The 15,976-nt window shown below is 36.7% G+C and overlaps 2 protein-coding genes across 4 annotated transcripts in view; one reads left to right on the top strand and one right to left on the bottom strand.

Annotated features, from left to right (window-relative positions):
* The window catches only part of Tfb5 (transcription factor B5), a 37,262-nt gene that overhangs the window by 9,648 nt on the left and 11,638 nt on the right, over positions 1 to 15,976 (top strand). The window lies entirely within an intron of this gene.
* The window catches only part of LOC145662792 (meiotic nuclear division protein 1 homolog), a 71,332-nt gene continuing 62,611 nt past the window's right edge, over positions 7,256 to 15,976 (bottom strand). For all 3 annotated transcript variants that reach the window (XM_081728676.1, XM_081728678.1, XM_081728677.1), the window contains exons 4-6: positions 13,769 to 13,874; positions 9,333 to 9,479; positions 7,256 to 7,505 (exon numbers count right to left, since the gene is read on the bottom strand). In XM_081728676.1, coding sequence (XP_081584802.1) covers positions 7,368 to 7,505; positions 9,333 to 9,479; positions 13,769 to 13,874 — 391 coding nt within the window. In that variant the 3' untranslated portion in view covers positions 7,256 to 7,367. The remainder of the gene's footprint in view (positions 7,506 to 9,332; positions 9,480 to 13,768; positions 13,875 to 15,976) is intronic.

Genomic DNA, 15,976 nt, shown 5'->3' with positions numbered 1-15,976 from the left:
TCCAGCATAACCTTGTTGTTGCATAATAACACCAAGGGGAAACAAACTAATTTCTGTCCATATTTAATATAAATACATAGAGTAAATTATTTAAACCAAAAAACCGGGTTTAAACCAAAAAAACCTGTGTTTTTGGTTTTTCAATAAAAACCATGGTTTTTGCCAACCCTGCTTATGGGCGAATCCATGCATAACAGGTTCGATTTTCATTAATGTATTTTTACGTAGATACGCAGCTCAGAAGTAAGAACACAACATATTTAGATTCAGAGCTTGCGCTAGACTCAAATATTTGCGAGTAAAGTTAACTCTCAATACAGAAATTTGAGAGTCAACAAACGAAATTTGCCAGTCAATTTACAAAAGTAAACTTACCAATGAAATTCTGATTAATTAAAAAGAATATATTAATACATATTTTTAAATAAACTATCAAAAAATGCACAATACTTAATTACTACATAAGCATCACACCGTTTCTATGTTAAATTCTCATACACAATTTTCAGAAAGGAATTTGGCAGTTTTTCACAAGCACTTGGTAGTTTTTTTCATCAGGGTAACAGCAATTTCTTTTTTAACCATTTGCACTATATACAAACAAATTTGAGGGTTACTTTCGTCTCTGCCTCATCTTCTCGAAAGCGGCTACAGATTTTCAGTATGGAAATTCCGCTACAGGTGGTCCGTTGTTTAGGAACATAAGAGTATTCAAGCTTGGGTTTTTCAGTGGACTTCTGTGACTGAGTTTAATTCTGTTCTGTTTGCAACTGCTTAGTTATAAAACCAAGACACGATAAGTCAAAAGTTAATAATGAGAGAAAATTTCTTTCACTTTGGAATTGTCTTCCACAAACTTGCAACACAATTCTGTGAGAGATTATTCAAGCCACTCAATGTGTGCTTGAATATTGTAAAATAACCACACGTTCTTTCCTTATTTACAACAGAAGCAAATCTAATCTATCTAATCTAATCTAATATATATAAAGAAGCAATTTCACCAAGTACTGGATCGATTGGAAACATCTTTGACAGAATGCTAATTCAGGGTTGCCAGCGACCTGGAAAACCTGGAAATGTCCGAGGATTTTGTGTACTGATGATATTAATCGATTGGATATATATAATGGCGTCTGAGATGCTTTTGGTCTATTGTTCTGGGATAAAATATAACCTATCACCAAATGCATTGTGTTAGCATTTCAACAAATGCCCGCAGATTTTTCCAAGGGGGTGGGAAGAAAAACAAGCAAAGTCGCAAATATACACATAGTACTTCATGTAAAACAATAGTGGCGCACATTGCACAACTTCGTTTACTAGAGTAAATATATTAAATACTCTAGTAAGCAAATTATTGTTTTAACATGAATTTCGAACCGAACCTCTTTAGAAAATCCATGGGAGGCTATTTTCCCCCTTGTTCCTGCTGTGGGCGCCCATGGTATTCAATGATGAAATAATTTTTAAACTGCATTCAGTCTCATTTCTGACACTGCGTTTTTAAATATAAGAAAAATGTGGGTCCCAAGTTCTCTCGGCCTGCAATTTCGGGATAAAATACAACTTCACATTATCTGCATAAATAAGCTTCCAACAATGAAAATAAATAAATAAAATTGGTTCGTTAGTTTCTCCGATTGCTTTCTTAGATAAGAAAACAAAACATGGCCTCGAAATTCTCCCTGCCTCGTATGCCGGGACAAAATATAGCTGTGCACCATCAGCATATTTTATGTAAATCAGTTTTTAGCAAGCAACTATTGGGATACTGGAGTGAATATCTATCATAGTTTCATGACAGTAAAAGACAATAAAATGTAAAAATGTTAAATCTTACGCTCTCCGAGCCTGTATGCCGAACAAGGTTGGAAACTGTTTATCGAAGATTCATAGAGTAGTATAAAAATTACTGCGTTTTACGTAGTATTATCGAACACGGTATATTTAATAATAACAACAGCAATATAAAACTGCGCATATTGGGATACTTTGTTTTTTCATCCTCCAAACGTATGTGCTGACTAGATGTTTTAGAGAAAAGAAAACACACGATACGCTATAAAGTTCCTTCTTTATATACTTTACAAGCAGCGATCAGTTTCAAGAGCTTTGATTCACATAAGTATAGGCTAATGCAATTTTAAGAAGGCATGCTTTAGAAGAGTCGTTATTAAAGTTTTTTAGTAGTTTACGTGATACTATTAGTGTAAAATGCTTTAGGGTTATTTGAATATTATGCAACATCAGTATTATTCTCACATTTTGAAAAAATAAATTTCTCTTCCACCAAAAAGTTGTGTTGCTACGAAATTTAGCATTCTTTTTGTTAAACGTCCCACAGATATGCTCCGAAGCGAAGGAAGTCGATGAAAATAATGAATGAAATAGTATAATGAAGAAGATAAGAGGAAACGGGAGAACATTAAGAAGATTCATGCACATGGCATTTGTTCACCATAAAGCCCATTTGGCGCGATCTGGGTTCGAACCAGTGACTCGCACCAGCGGTGAGCATTCTACCACTGAGCCACTGTGACCTATTGAAATAGTATACCTTTATGGGGTCCTGATTTAAAAATAAGTGTAACAATTTTTTTAAAAAATAGATTCTTCATTAGTATTGCATTTCTGTTTTCATTAGTAATTACATAGGTAACTTGCTATATGACTTTTCAAGAATTAGTTGAAGTTACAAAAATTACAATTTAACAGAAAATAAGTAGAGTAAATCCATATCAGGTGGTCTAGGAAAGGAATAAATCGTTGCTTGACATTTTTTAAAAAATCTGATGTACAGTTACTTTGCTGTTAGTTCAAAACAACCATTATTTTAATTTTAGTGACTTTAGGTTGCGAGTGGCAACCATATTTGTTTTTCAAGATGCGTCATTTGGTGGTATTGTAAGGGGTTACCGAATCTGAAGTACCTCAGCCTCTAGTTGTACTATCGATGTGAAACAAAAACCAAATGGTCAGCATATTGCAAGCCACAAGACTATGTATTAGTCATTGTTGTCTATGAAGTATAGCAAGGTGAGAAGTAGGTTTGGAAAAGTTGGTCATTGACGTTAGAAGTTCCAAGTTGAGCAGACGATTTTTGCAAGAAGGCAAATGATCAGGAAGGTGAGCTTTTCTGGATAAAGATGTCTGATAAAGAAGTGCTCATTCACCAAGTTTTAACTCTTAGTCGTGTCTCCCCCTTTTTTAAATAGAAATCATTAAAAATTCAGAAAAATGAAAAACGTGCGTACTTCACACGTATATATCTCTGCTGGAGAACCTGATAAAAATATACAATTCCTCCCCATAATAGGCCTGTATGATATTATACAGAAGGCTGTTTCATCCTTATGGTAGCAATTTGCAGTTGTCACCAGAAGTGCTAGTTTCGCGTCAGCAACGTGACGCACGCAGTATGGAGTAGCCAGACACTTGTGTACAAGTCGTGCAGAGGAGAGACGTGTATGAGCAGAATGCCGCCGAAAATCGACCCTTTTTAGGAGGGCTACATCGTAGCACTTTCTGATATAGGCTACAGCTATAGCCGAATAAGAACACATTGCAAGAAGAAAGTTTTCACAGTGTCTGATAAGGAAATTAATGCAGCCATCCATCGCAATGCAAACCCAGAGCAAACCATTGCCATGCGTCGTCAAAAGGGGCAACCGGCTCCACAACGCAGTCAAAACGTCATTGCCAAGGTCCGCCGGTTTGCGACCCAGGAGAATCCACTCACCCAACGTGACATAGCGAGGCGTGTTGGACGTTCAACTGCAACTGTACACCGAATCATGCGCGACAATTTGGGACTCAGAAGTGCGCACAAACGGCGGGTCCATGTTCTGAAGCGAACGCACATCGCAGAACGGCGGGTGGCATGCAAAAGGCTGTATGAAGGTTACCTGGCAGGTGACACCTCAGATGAAGCATGGGTCTGTTTGACAGGATCCCAACAGATGCGTCCAATTTACTACCGCCGCAGTGGTGGAACCGATCATGCAAAGTGGGTTCGCTCCTGCAAGGAGAGTTTTCCAAAGGGATTTATGGTAGTGACGGGTTTCTGTGCAAAAGGAAAGCTTCCGATACACCGGGTGTCATCAAATGTCAAGGTGAATGCAGCGTATTATATCGAGCATATACTGGAACCCATCTATCGCCAACATGCCCCGGCTTTGTATGGCAATGACACTGACAGTGTTCATCCACCAGGACAAGGCCAGCAGCCATACTGCCAAACGAACGGTGGCCTACATGACACGTATGGAACTGGAGACAGGTGTAAAGGCTATCCCATTTTGAGACATCCCCATCAAGTCATCAGATGCATCCCCTATGGACTTCTGTGCTTTCGGCCTCCTCAAACAGAACATCAATAAGCGTCGTCCGACCACACTTGGTGGCCTTTGGAAAGTGTGCAAGGAGGAGTGGGCGAAATTGGATCAGGCAGTGCTTAATAGAGGTCTCCTTCAGTGGAAACTACGATGTGCAATTGTTCACCAACGGGGCTCTCACATCGAACATGATCGCTGGTGGAAACGGGGTTTTATGCCTTAGGGCACGGGTCTGTACTTCACTACCATAAGGCTGAAACAGCCTTCTGTATATACCAAAAAATTAGGAGTTTCAGATTTGACTATAAGTATTATTAACACAAAGTTATACCTACAAATAAGCACAGGCATATCCAGTAACAAACGACTAACTGCTTCGCTGAAAGAACGATTGTTTTAAGGGTCCGAGGAGAATGAGAAAACATTGCCGTATGCGGAGCATGATGTATTAACGTAAGCCTATATTGGTTCTTCAAATTTTCATTTACTTTGTGTTCTATTCTAACAAAATTTTACAGTGACATGAAGGTAGTAATACTGACATTACAAGTAAATGTGATGTTACTTTGTTTCTTGAGATCTTCTACTAATTTCGAAACAAATACCTTCTCTATCTCCTATACAACAAATGGATAGGATGAGTCACATGTTTTCAAGAAAGAGCAGAGTATAAAATAATATTGCGTGCATTGTGCTGATTCCGATAGGATTTTGATAAAGTACTCAAGTAATCTTTGGTTTTTGCTTTAAAGAAGGTTATCGGACAAGGGCATAAAAGGACAAGGAAGAACACTCAAATCGGCAGTGAAACAATTAACAAAACTCGTAAAACAGATGGTTAGTTAGCATAATCTATTTATAGTTACGATATTGCCCCTACGTCTCTCTTTCTTTCTTTCTTTCTTTTTTTTTTTTTTTTTTAATCGTTCTAGATTTGAAATACAGATTATGTATGAAATTTACGATTGAAAGTTGTATTACTTTGCTGTATAGTAACTGTTTCTATCGTACACCGTACAATCAATCAAATTACAGTATGCATACAGTAATATTATCGTTCAGTTTCCAACCCTGTCTGTGATAAAAGTGCAGGGATAATGAGTCAGACTTAAGGGAATTCGTAAGGATCTAGGGTAATATTTTCGGACGTAGTCTCTGGAAGGGAGTCTAGGTTTTTGTGACAAGAAGTGTACCTACTAATTATCATGTGCGAAGTAATTATTTAAATTTTAATTGTTTTCTCTTCTTCCGTTTTTTTATTATGACGTGGAACAAAGTTGGAAAAATAATTGGTGCTACTTGTACCGAAAAAATAAATAACAGCTACGTGTAAAAATCTCAAGTGGTGAAGGAATAACGTCACGATTCTAAATTGAGGTTTATGTTAATTTAAACAATAGAGGTTAAAGCTAACTGAATTTCTAAGGAGAATTTTAAAACTGGAAAAAGTCGAAAGATGATTTTTTGGTGTTCAAAATATTTTAATATGTTTTAAAATTGAAATGGCCTATACAGATATTTACAATTTCATCAAATTGTATAATGTTTTATTAATTATATTCAATCAGTGTATTTCTGGCCGTAAGCTCATATAACCGAACGACTAATTTAAGATTCCAAATCGAGGACTACTCAATCGATCACCGACTATGTGAAGAAAACCTTACTGCAGAATAACTGATTTTACCTAAATTCTTTCTTCAAGCACGTGTTTGCTAATGTATAAAATACTCAACTACACATCATTTAGCCAGTTCAATAAAAGAACGTACCCTCCTTCAATGGACAGTTATTGTAGGTATGTTTGATCTTGTTCGTCGCATTGCGACTACCATCACCTAAAATTTAAAAGAAGGCAAAGTTTCTTTGTTAATCCTCTCTCGGCCTCAAATAGAAGGAAAGTTAACGAAAATTCTACGACGATAGCCTCCCATCATTCAAGGGGAACTAAAAAAAAAAAAAAAAAAAAATGTCGGAGAATCCCAAGAAAACTCACGGATGCGACGTTGTCCACTACAAGCTCCATCTGCTCTAGTAGCTAGTGCATGCCCCTTCGATGCTTGTGGTCTCGGGTTCTGTTCCACCTTAAGCTTTAGGACTCATATAGCCTTGGTGCTAAAAGGGGCGCTAAACTCCAGGCCATATGAATCAACAAAGCAACATGGCCTGGGATCGAACCACGGACTCTTCACACCACTAAGCCACAGCGCTCCTCAGACATTGGCTTCAGAACTGTCTAAAAGGTGGCTTTAGTTAAAGCAACACGATGGCCTCGACTTAGAATGCTAGGCAGCTGCATTGTAATTTGACGCATAAAATACCCAAGTGAATGACACATTGTGAACACTTTTGACTCTCTCTTGTACTTTTTATTTATTTTTTTTCAGCACAAGATTGTTTGGTCAAGGGACCCATCGTACCAAGTCATGGGGAATGATATTTGGGTTTAACTTCCCCAGTCCTTTACCTTGCTTGTTAGTGCCGTGCAGAATGTTCACCCACCATACATGGCTGAAGTGTTTAGATGACTTTTTCATGTATATATGTGATTTTTTTTCCCCTTAAAACTTATTTCCGCATTTCTTTCTGGTTTCTTCGGAGGTTCAATTGCCTAACACAAATGCTTGCTATTTGATACTGTATTTAAATTAATGTTCAATACAGGGCTAATCGAATATCAGTTCACTCTAGTACACTTAATAAATAGTAATTTAAAAATCTTGAAAGGTCTTGTTATTATAGATTAAAGGTCAGCATTATGTCCAGTTATTATTAATTGCAGATGTATAATTTTATTATGTAGATCAGCAAATTTTAAACCGTAGAAGATAGCATAATCAGATGTATTACGTAATCAAGTGGTGTGCTATATTGTACTGAAGGCAGCACCATTATCACAAATAAAATGCATTCCAACAAATAAGGAACTTAGACTTGCTTTATTATAAATCTTACACATTAGATATACAATATGTAATTGCTATTTACATTGAAATAACAGAGGACGTCCACACATTATGACGACAGCTCTCAATCAATATAATCCAAATCTGACGGTATGCCAAACTGCTTATCGAGCACATTTTCTTCTATAAAAAATTTATTTTTGCACCATGCCTTAATAGCATAAATGTTGTCTGTCCATCTGTTTGCAGCTTCTTTGGCTACCTGTAACAAAACGAAGTATTTGCCATAAAATTTAAATTACTATTAAAACTCCGTGAAAACTGATTTTTTCTTTTGTTTGCAACATTATAATTGCATAACTATTAAATACAATATATAGTTTAATCTGGGACTATTTTGTAAGAATCAGAGTATTAGGATTTTACTAAAATATATGGAACAAGAATGTACAGTTTAACTTCTGCATGTTGTGACAGTTGTAAATCACCATCTTTATTACATATACAGTCTTCAAATAACATTTTGGCTGGTTTAAAATACGAGAAAACTGCATTGCGCCAAATCTCAAATCCGGTTCTTTTCAGCATAAATTAGATGCTGTCAAATAATATTCAAATTAAGGAACACACTGTTACTACTATGGTACAAAGGTCCGAACTGCGGATGTTTGAAAAAATGGCGGACCCAAATTACAGTACATCATCGCGTAAAGCACATGGAGAAATTGTAAACGATTTAGAGTTAGATGAAATTACCAAGTTACTTGAAGATGTAAGAGTACTATTTTGTTTTCGAAAACATCTTAATATCTGACAAGAATTACATAGCATAGATGCAGAAATTAAATTCACAGCAGAGGATTTTTTTTTTTTTAACTTAACTACCTGGAAACTACCTATTTAATATCTATAATCTAAATAGAAATTTAATTACCTATTTACAGGGAAAACAAAGTCGACCAGAAACCAACCACTAGTAATCAACATATTTGTAATATCAACACAATGGATCAGTTTGAAGGTCAGAGAAATTTGATTTGGGTAATTTTCTAACTCAAATGTGTTCATATCTGATAGCGGCTAAATTTTGGCATGTCTGTAGTTGACATACCGCCATTTTTAAATCGTGGAACATACGCTCTACTGAAATATTGTTTTTAATGGCCTGCGAAGTAAAAGAGTTTCAGACTGCGATTGAAAAAAAACCTTCTTTGCGGTCGCATATCACAACAATCCCTGTACTTTGCAAGTGCGAACACAAAGCAGCACCAAGGATGAACCACGCCACATAGGCGGACGCCATTCAGTAGACTGTTTACGAAGCTGCAAGCTAACAATGTCCAGCATCACGTTCCGTAATAGAAACGCACTTGTGCTGTGTTGCAATTTTTGTTTCGTTGGGTATTCCCTCGTATAAAATATCTCTGCTTTGAAACAAACATGGGTCTTTAGACAGAAATTGCGCTATTCTTCATGTTTCTGTAAGTGCTTGAGCTGCCCCATAATTATCCCCTAAACACTTCAAGAACTAATTTTTCGATTTTTTAACAGCTTATAGATTTGAAAAGAGATTTTCGACTCATGCTGATTATAACTTTTTTCTTTGATAGAAAGAAGTGTTTCTCTTCACCCTACATACCGTATATTTCTAAATATAAGGTGACCTGATATGTTTTAACAAAGGATTGGAAAATAATACATCTACAGCACATACTGATATATTTTCAGAATTTAACTATAAAACTGCACTAGAAATCAAATCAGATACAAACCTCCCTTAGTCTTCCTCAGTGGAAGATTCCACTAGATCTGCAAACGTTCATGGCTAGAGTTGTAGTCGAGGAAGAGGGTAAATAAAGTCAGACCTTAATGGAAACTTGTAATTCTGTTCAGTGAAGAAAAAAATCCACTAGCGACTTTTAATCTCATTTTGGTGACTTTATCCTTAGTCACTAGTTCTGGGTAGCAAGCAGCACTTCCTATGTCGCAAAAGCAAGACTACTCCATATTTTTGGGCACAGAATTGTGGCAAAAAATCACGTCTTAGATTCAGAAATATAGGGTATATAATTAAGAAAAAGTAAAGTACCTTAATTTGTTCTTTTTTCTCTTCTAGTACTTCAGGATCAGAATCTTTATATTTCTGTATTTCATCCTTTAAGGACTCATATTCTGCTTTCAAATCAGATAGCCTTTGTAGTACTTTTATCCTACGATCTGTTTCCTCTCTTCCAACCTGCGAATAAATAATGTGAATAGCATAAGGCTGTATTACATAATGACACTTCTTAAGACAGTATAATTAAGACATGGCGACTGCTTTTACACAGACCTCCATCGTAAAAATTTGTGGTTACCGTAGGCACAGGAGTTAAGAGTCTTGCTGCCAATGAGAACACGTGGGAAAGGGGGGGAGGGCACGGCGGCTCAATGGTAGAGCGCTTACCTGTGGTGCGTGGGGTCCCTGGTTCGATCCCCGATCTAAAAGGAAGTGTGCAGGACAACATTGTGTCCGTGTGTCTTCTCGGGGTACTCTCGTTTCTTCCCACTTTCTCATTCCACCAATTTTTCCATAATCATTCATTTGCTTTAATCATCGTCCCCCTTACCCAAAGGACACAATCATGGAACGTTAAAATTGAAAGATGAAAGAAAAGAGAGCATATGTGATACGAATCCCGAGTCAAAGTGCAGGTCCAAGTATCGTATAGCCTGGGTGCTGAAAAGAGACGTTAAATTTCATATCGACTAATCGAAACTTTTTATATAAATCACTAAAAAAAAATAAATAAAAATAAAACAGTGGAAGTTGGACAACATTTATGCATGACCAATGTTTGTGCTGCGCTTTTTTGAAGTCAAATTGAAGGAAAAATTGCTAACATTTTTATTCACATTTTTGCAAGAATGCATCAAGTTCTCTTTAATGTGAATGGAGAATATTAACTTATATAACAGTAATAATGATGTGAAATTTAATTGTTATATATAATTTTAAGATGCTTAAAATCTTTATTTTCATAAAAAATACTGCAGATTTTAATCATTCAGCTTAATATCTACATATTAAAGATCACAAGAAAAATTTTGAGACATGGTGGGTACAAGTTTTCGAAGTATTCTCCAAAACATTTCGCGTAGCGTCTCATCTTCCTAACTAATTCTGGAAGCACTGGTGCTACTGCACTTAAATGAGTTACAAGCACTGCACTTAACTGTTTTTTGTAGGCATTTGCAGCATCTTCTGGGGGTGGAAAACCGATACCCGCGAAGTTCCTTCTTCAACACAATGAACGGGAAAAAGTCACGCGGTGCCAGATCGGGGCTGTAGGGGATGAGATAAAAGTTTTAACAGGAATATGGTAAATGGAATCAACTGTTTGGTTGGCAGAATGGGCTGAAGTTGTCATGGTGCAGCAGAATTCCTCGTGAGTCAGCCATGGGTCGCTTCCCCCTGATTCTGTTGAATGCTTCAGGTAGACAAACTCTTATGTACCACTTGGCATTAACTGTGCGTTTGATCTTCTAGAGTAACCGCAGCCAAATGTCCACTTTTTAAAAAGAATGTGACCGGCATTTTCTTCCCTATACTTCATGGCCTTTTAACTAAAAAAAAAAAAAAAAAAAAAAAAAAAAAAAAAAAAAAAAAAAAAAAAAAAAAAAACTGTCGCTTTGTCTCTGAGCCAAACTGGTAAATCCAGGTTTCACCACTTGTCACAATGTTTGAAACCCTCTTAGAGTCCTCACTTTTAATTTTCTTAAAAATGTCTTGACACCATTCCACTCGTGTCTACTTTTGATTTTCAGTGTTGTATGGCACTCATCGAGATGAAACCTTTCTCACATGCAAGCGTTTACGCAAGTTGGTTGAAACATTCAGCGTACTAATTCGAACGGCCCACTGTGTAACTAGCGGATCGTCCCTAATCATCTGCTCCACGGCATCAATGTTTTCCTGTCACTGCTGTTGATGGCCTTCCACTGCTTCCCTAATCTTCTAATGAGATGTGGCACCGTTTACATTCTGAAAACCAACGAAACATTGTTGGACGCGATGGTGTATTCTCCCAAAAGGAATGTATCAATCTTTCCAGCAACCCTGATTCATTTAAACCACATTTTTAGGGCCGAGGTAGCTCAGTGGTAGAGCGTTCACCTCTAGTGCATGGGGTCCCAGATTCAAACCCTGTTCCCGCCTAGTGAACTTTGTGGTGGACAAACACCATGTGCGTGGCTTTCCTCGGGGTTCTCCCGTTTCCTCCCACTTTCATCATTCCACCCTTTCATTCATTTCTCATAATCATCGTCTCCTTTAGCCTAGCCGACATAACCGTGAGGCGTAAAACTCAAAAATTTCATTATCTTCTTTTTGTTATTACTATTGTTATTATTATTAATGACAGTATTTTATAATTAATGATATTGAATTCCCACCATAAACTTGGTTTCATCCACATTCACACCTAGGCCTGGTTCCTGTACACACTGTCGAGAATATATATATATCATATTTTCTTACACTGATCTTATATTTTCTGATAAATCCGCATACAGAATAGCTGGTTGACCATTGATTTGCCCTTATTGATCTAATTACTATTGTAAAAGATATGAACTAAACTATCCTCCCTTTGTGATGCTTATGAATTTCGAGAGAACCAAACTTTTCCTATTTGTATCTTACTGAATATTTTATTAAGGCGTGCTTTCACCAGCCCTACCAACACTTGAATGTGGTTTTAAAGTTAAACTGCACTTAAAATTGTAATATCAAGTAGTCTTATATATTAAAAAAAAAAAAAAAAAAAAAAAAAAAAAAAAAAAAAAAAAAAAAAAAATAGTGATCCTTTTGCGCAAAAGATGCATTCATGTTCTAAATCTCAGAGTATGTGTGTTGCAGCGGGTGAGGCCCAAAGTCATCTGGACAGCTAATAAATTTGCAAAAAGTGTAGAAATTTTGAAAATCAGATGTAAAACAGGGTGTCTATTGAGTTTTACTTTCAAAATTCCAATATATTCAGTATAACTATAAGCAAAATTCCAATAGCTAATACAATGATTTTTTTTCTAAAAGTAAATAAAAAAAGTTCTTTAGGAATAATCACACCCTTGATGATATCAGGTTTGTACAGTAATTGTTTTACCACCAAATAATATTTTATTTTTAATAAATTTAGTTAGCCTTGATTTTTTTTTTTTTTAAATACAAATGATTTTTTAAACATTTTTAATGGGCCTCCCAACTTCCCTCACAGCCCTCCACTCCACCCATTGCTTTAAATGTCCAATTACAAAATGTATACAACTGTTTCTTTGGAAAAATTTACAATGTCAATGAATACAAAATTGTTTTTAAGACTATTGAAACAATTACAAAAAACTATTGTTAAGAAATTACCAGTTTCATGATTTTTCTAGTATGTGAATCAAAATGCCAGTATATTTCCAGTATCAGTAGACACCCTGTAAAATATTGCGCCCTGAAGATGAATGAATTTTCCGCAAAATTACGGTAGAGTTCACACTTTTTGTAAAGGCGCAAATGTTGCGAAGACCCGTGGAGAAATTTGTGTTATTTATGGGCAAGATACGTTACCAAAAGCAAAAGCCGAAAGATGGTTCAGTCGCTTTCGTTCTGGAAATTTCGATGTCCAAGATGCTCCTCGTAATCGGCGACCAATAATAGAAAAAGTGCATGATACTCTGGTAAAGGTAGAGCAAAACGATATGTAAGCAGTCATGACATTGTCAAGAACCTAAAGATTCATCACCAAGCAGTGTTAAACCATTTGGAGAAAGTAGTCTACAAAATGAGGCTAGACTTTCGCGTGACACATGATATGACTCAGAAATTTGATCAAGTAAATGTTTTTATTCGCGAATCTCTACTGAAGCATAACGAACTGGAGTCATTCCTGAAGCGATTGATCATGATTGATGAAAAATAGATAACTACAACATCATTGTGTGAAAAAGATCGTGGTTGAAGTGAGATTGGAAGGGCATCGTGCATGAGCTGTTGCCACCGGACAGAACAAAAGACTCGGACCTGTGCTGTTATCAATTACCTCAAATGCACTTTGTAATTAATCTTTTAAAAAAAGGGTGGAACTGGTCAACAGAAGGGGTATCGTATACCACGTTGACAACGCCAGACCGCATACATCTTTAACGGCCCGTCAGAAATTGAGAGAATTTGGCTGGAAGGATTTAATCCATCCATCGTATAGCTGGACCTGACACCGCCAGACTATCATTTGTTTCTGTCTCTGCAAAATTCCCTGAATTGTGTTTAGTTTCAATAGAGGTCTGTGAGAACCACGTGTCACAATTTTTTTCACCAAAACCTACAGGAGTTCTGTTGTGATGGGATTATGGTGTTACCGAAAAAATAATAAAACAACATTTAAAAAATGGTGCATATGTGGTTATAATGCTATTTGCAAATCACAATAAATGTATTCTAAATTTTGACTTCAAATGGCTCAATACTTTTTAGACAACCTAATATTTCTAGAGCGTTACCTTAGCTTTTATGATATTTTCCTGGGTATCCTTTAATTTCTTGTTAAGATCTTCGACTTTGTCTGTAAGGTTTTCTAGCTTTCGTTTTCTGCTATGCTTTGCTTTGCTGAAGAAAGAAACATACGATAATAATTCACTTAGTATAATTCTTATTATGGAATACACTTATCACATGTCATAAATCATTTTAAATTAATATTTATTAAACTTTAACCGAAATTACTTTTGATATAATTCGTACTTGGCATATATGCCCTCTTCTTACTTTCATACTTTCATGAGGTGTTAGTTGTTTTAGTGTAAGATGATATACATTATGTGTCCAAATCATTCCAAGTAGAATTTTCATAATTCTACGTTCTTAAGAATTACATAGAACGAAATGCAACAAAAATGTTCCATGAGCATACAGTCGTAGATTATATAAAATAATATGAGGTAAACTAAGAAGAGTTTCGGACATGTTACTTGTAGCTGATACATACCTGTATATACATGATAACTGTGTCACTATAACATGAACATGAAATTCTCAGATGAAACAAATAATAATAATTAAAAAATCATTACTTTGTTTTCACTATACATCGTATATTTTTCAAATTTTAATATTATCTTTGGTTGTACTTTGAGGGAAAAGGCAAAATGACATTTACTTTGGATACCTTTTAAGAGAAAAGATAGAATTAGAAAACAATATTATGTATAGAAGAAATTGAATTGTATGTCACTTTAATTATGAAAGAAAGTACAGCTAGCATCAGTAAGTTCTAATACACGCCAGATGCCATGTTATCTTCGGAAAGCAACATCCTGTACCACATCAGATATGGCATGTGGTTAATTTTCAACTGTTCAGTGCAACAGTACAGTGGTGCTTTTGTGACGTGCAAGCCGCGTACTGAGTCATATAAGTGGAGCGGGATACAAATATTTCACTTCTATTATTTAAAACGTACGACATTCCGCGATAGAAACGCTACAGATGATTCGCCAAGTGCTACAGATACAGGTATGAGTAGTGCTGTGCCTTTAAGTGGTACCGGTTATTCGCTACGGTAAGGGAATCCGTTGAAGGTGATATGTGTGGAAGGCTTCCGATGTTGATCAGAATAAGGGAAAGGGGGAGGTCGAGGAAATTAAACCGATTGTCCGTGAAAATCACAATACTACGATTGACTGCAGGAAATGCCCTTGCAGCTGTGACGCCATGCTGACAAATGGTTTGCACATGACATGTGTCGGTGAGAAAACGATTCCTGACAAGTTACTAGACGACCAGCGGGTGACCATCTTCACGGATCTGATTGACAATGCAGATAATGATCAAATATATATTAATTAGGTGTACAATTTCCTTATCAAGTTGTCAAGTAGATAAGCCACAGTTATTCATGCAACTCCAATCACGCCATATTAAAACATTTACACCCAATTATGTTACTGTTACCATCATTTCAAGAATAGCGTTATTCTTAAAGGCTATATGATTTCTTACACACTAAAAACAATTATACTACAGAGGTTGTTCAGCCTACGTTTGGTCGATTTCGTTCCTCCCCCCCCCCCGGGGCAGAATGATTCACCCGACCTGGCTCGTGGCGTCCTGCAATGTTGTGCAGTGGCTTCCTGGGAACGAAGTTGTTTTTCTGCGCGGACGACACTAACGCACAAAACAGGACTATTGTTGTGAGTGTTGTGTTAAATTTGTTTCCAAGTGTGTGGGTTTCCGCTCTGTGATCAAAATGCCGCCGAAACTAAGCCGGTTTTGGGAAGGCTATGTTGCGGCTCTTTATGACGCCCACTGTAGTGTTTCTGACATTAGAATACATTGCAAGAAGAATGGCTGCAACATCAGTTTAAGTGGAATAAAAATGTTATTAAAAAGTACAAGGGCAATGAAGCTCCACCATTTGAATCACCAACGAAGTTGCCTAGGAAGCGGGAATGCACCAAGGCCACCTCCACCATGCAGAGGAAACTTCGCAAAATGGCAATGCAAGAAAATCCGCCAACACAAAGGTGTATGGCTAATCGTCTTAACGTGTCTTTGGGGACTGTGAACCGGATGTTACACCATCAGCTCAAGCTGGAAAAAGTCATGAAAGCTCGCGGCCATCATCTCAAGGATGCCCGCCAAAAGGAACGAAAGTGTAACGCCCGGAAGTTGTACGAACGGCATCTGGCAAAATAAAGGTGGATGTACGT

Source organism: Thermobia domestica, chromosome 10 (genome assembly GCF_964235325.1).
Source record: "Thermobia domestica chromosome 10, izTheDome1.hap1.1, whole genome shotgun sequence".
In the NCBI taxonomy this organism is placed as follows: Eukaryota; Metazoa; Arthropoda; class Insecta; order Zygentoma; family Lepismatidae; genus Thermobia; species Thermobia domestica.
This window is presented reverse-complemented; position numbering and strand designations above follow the sequence as displayed.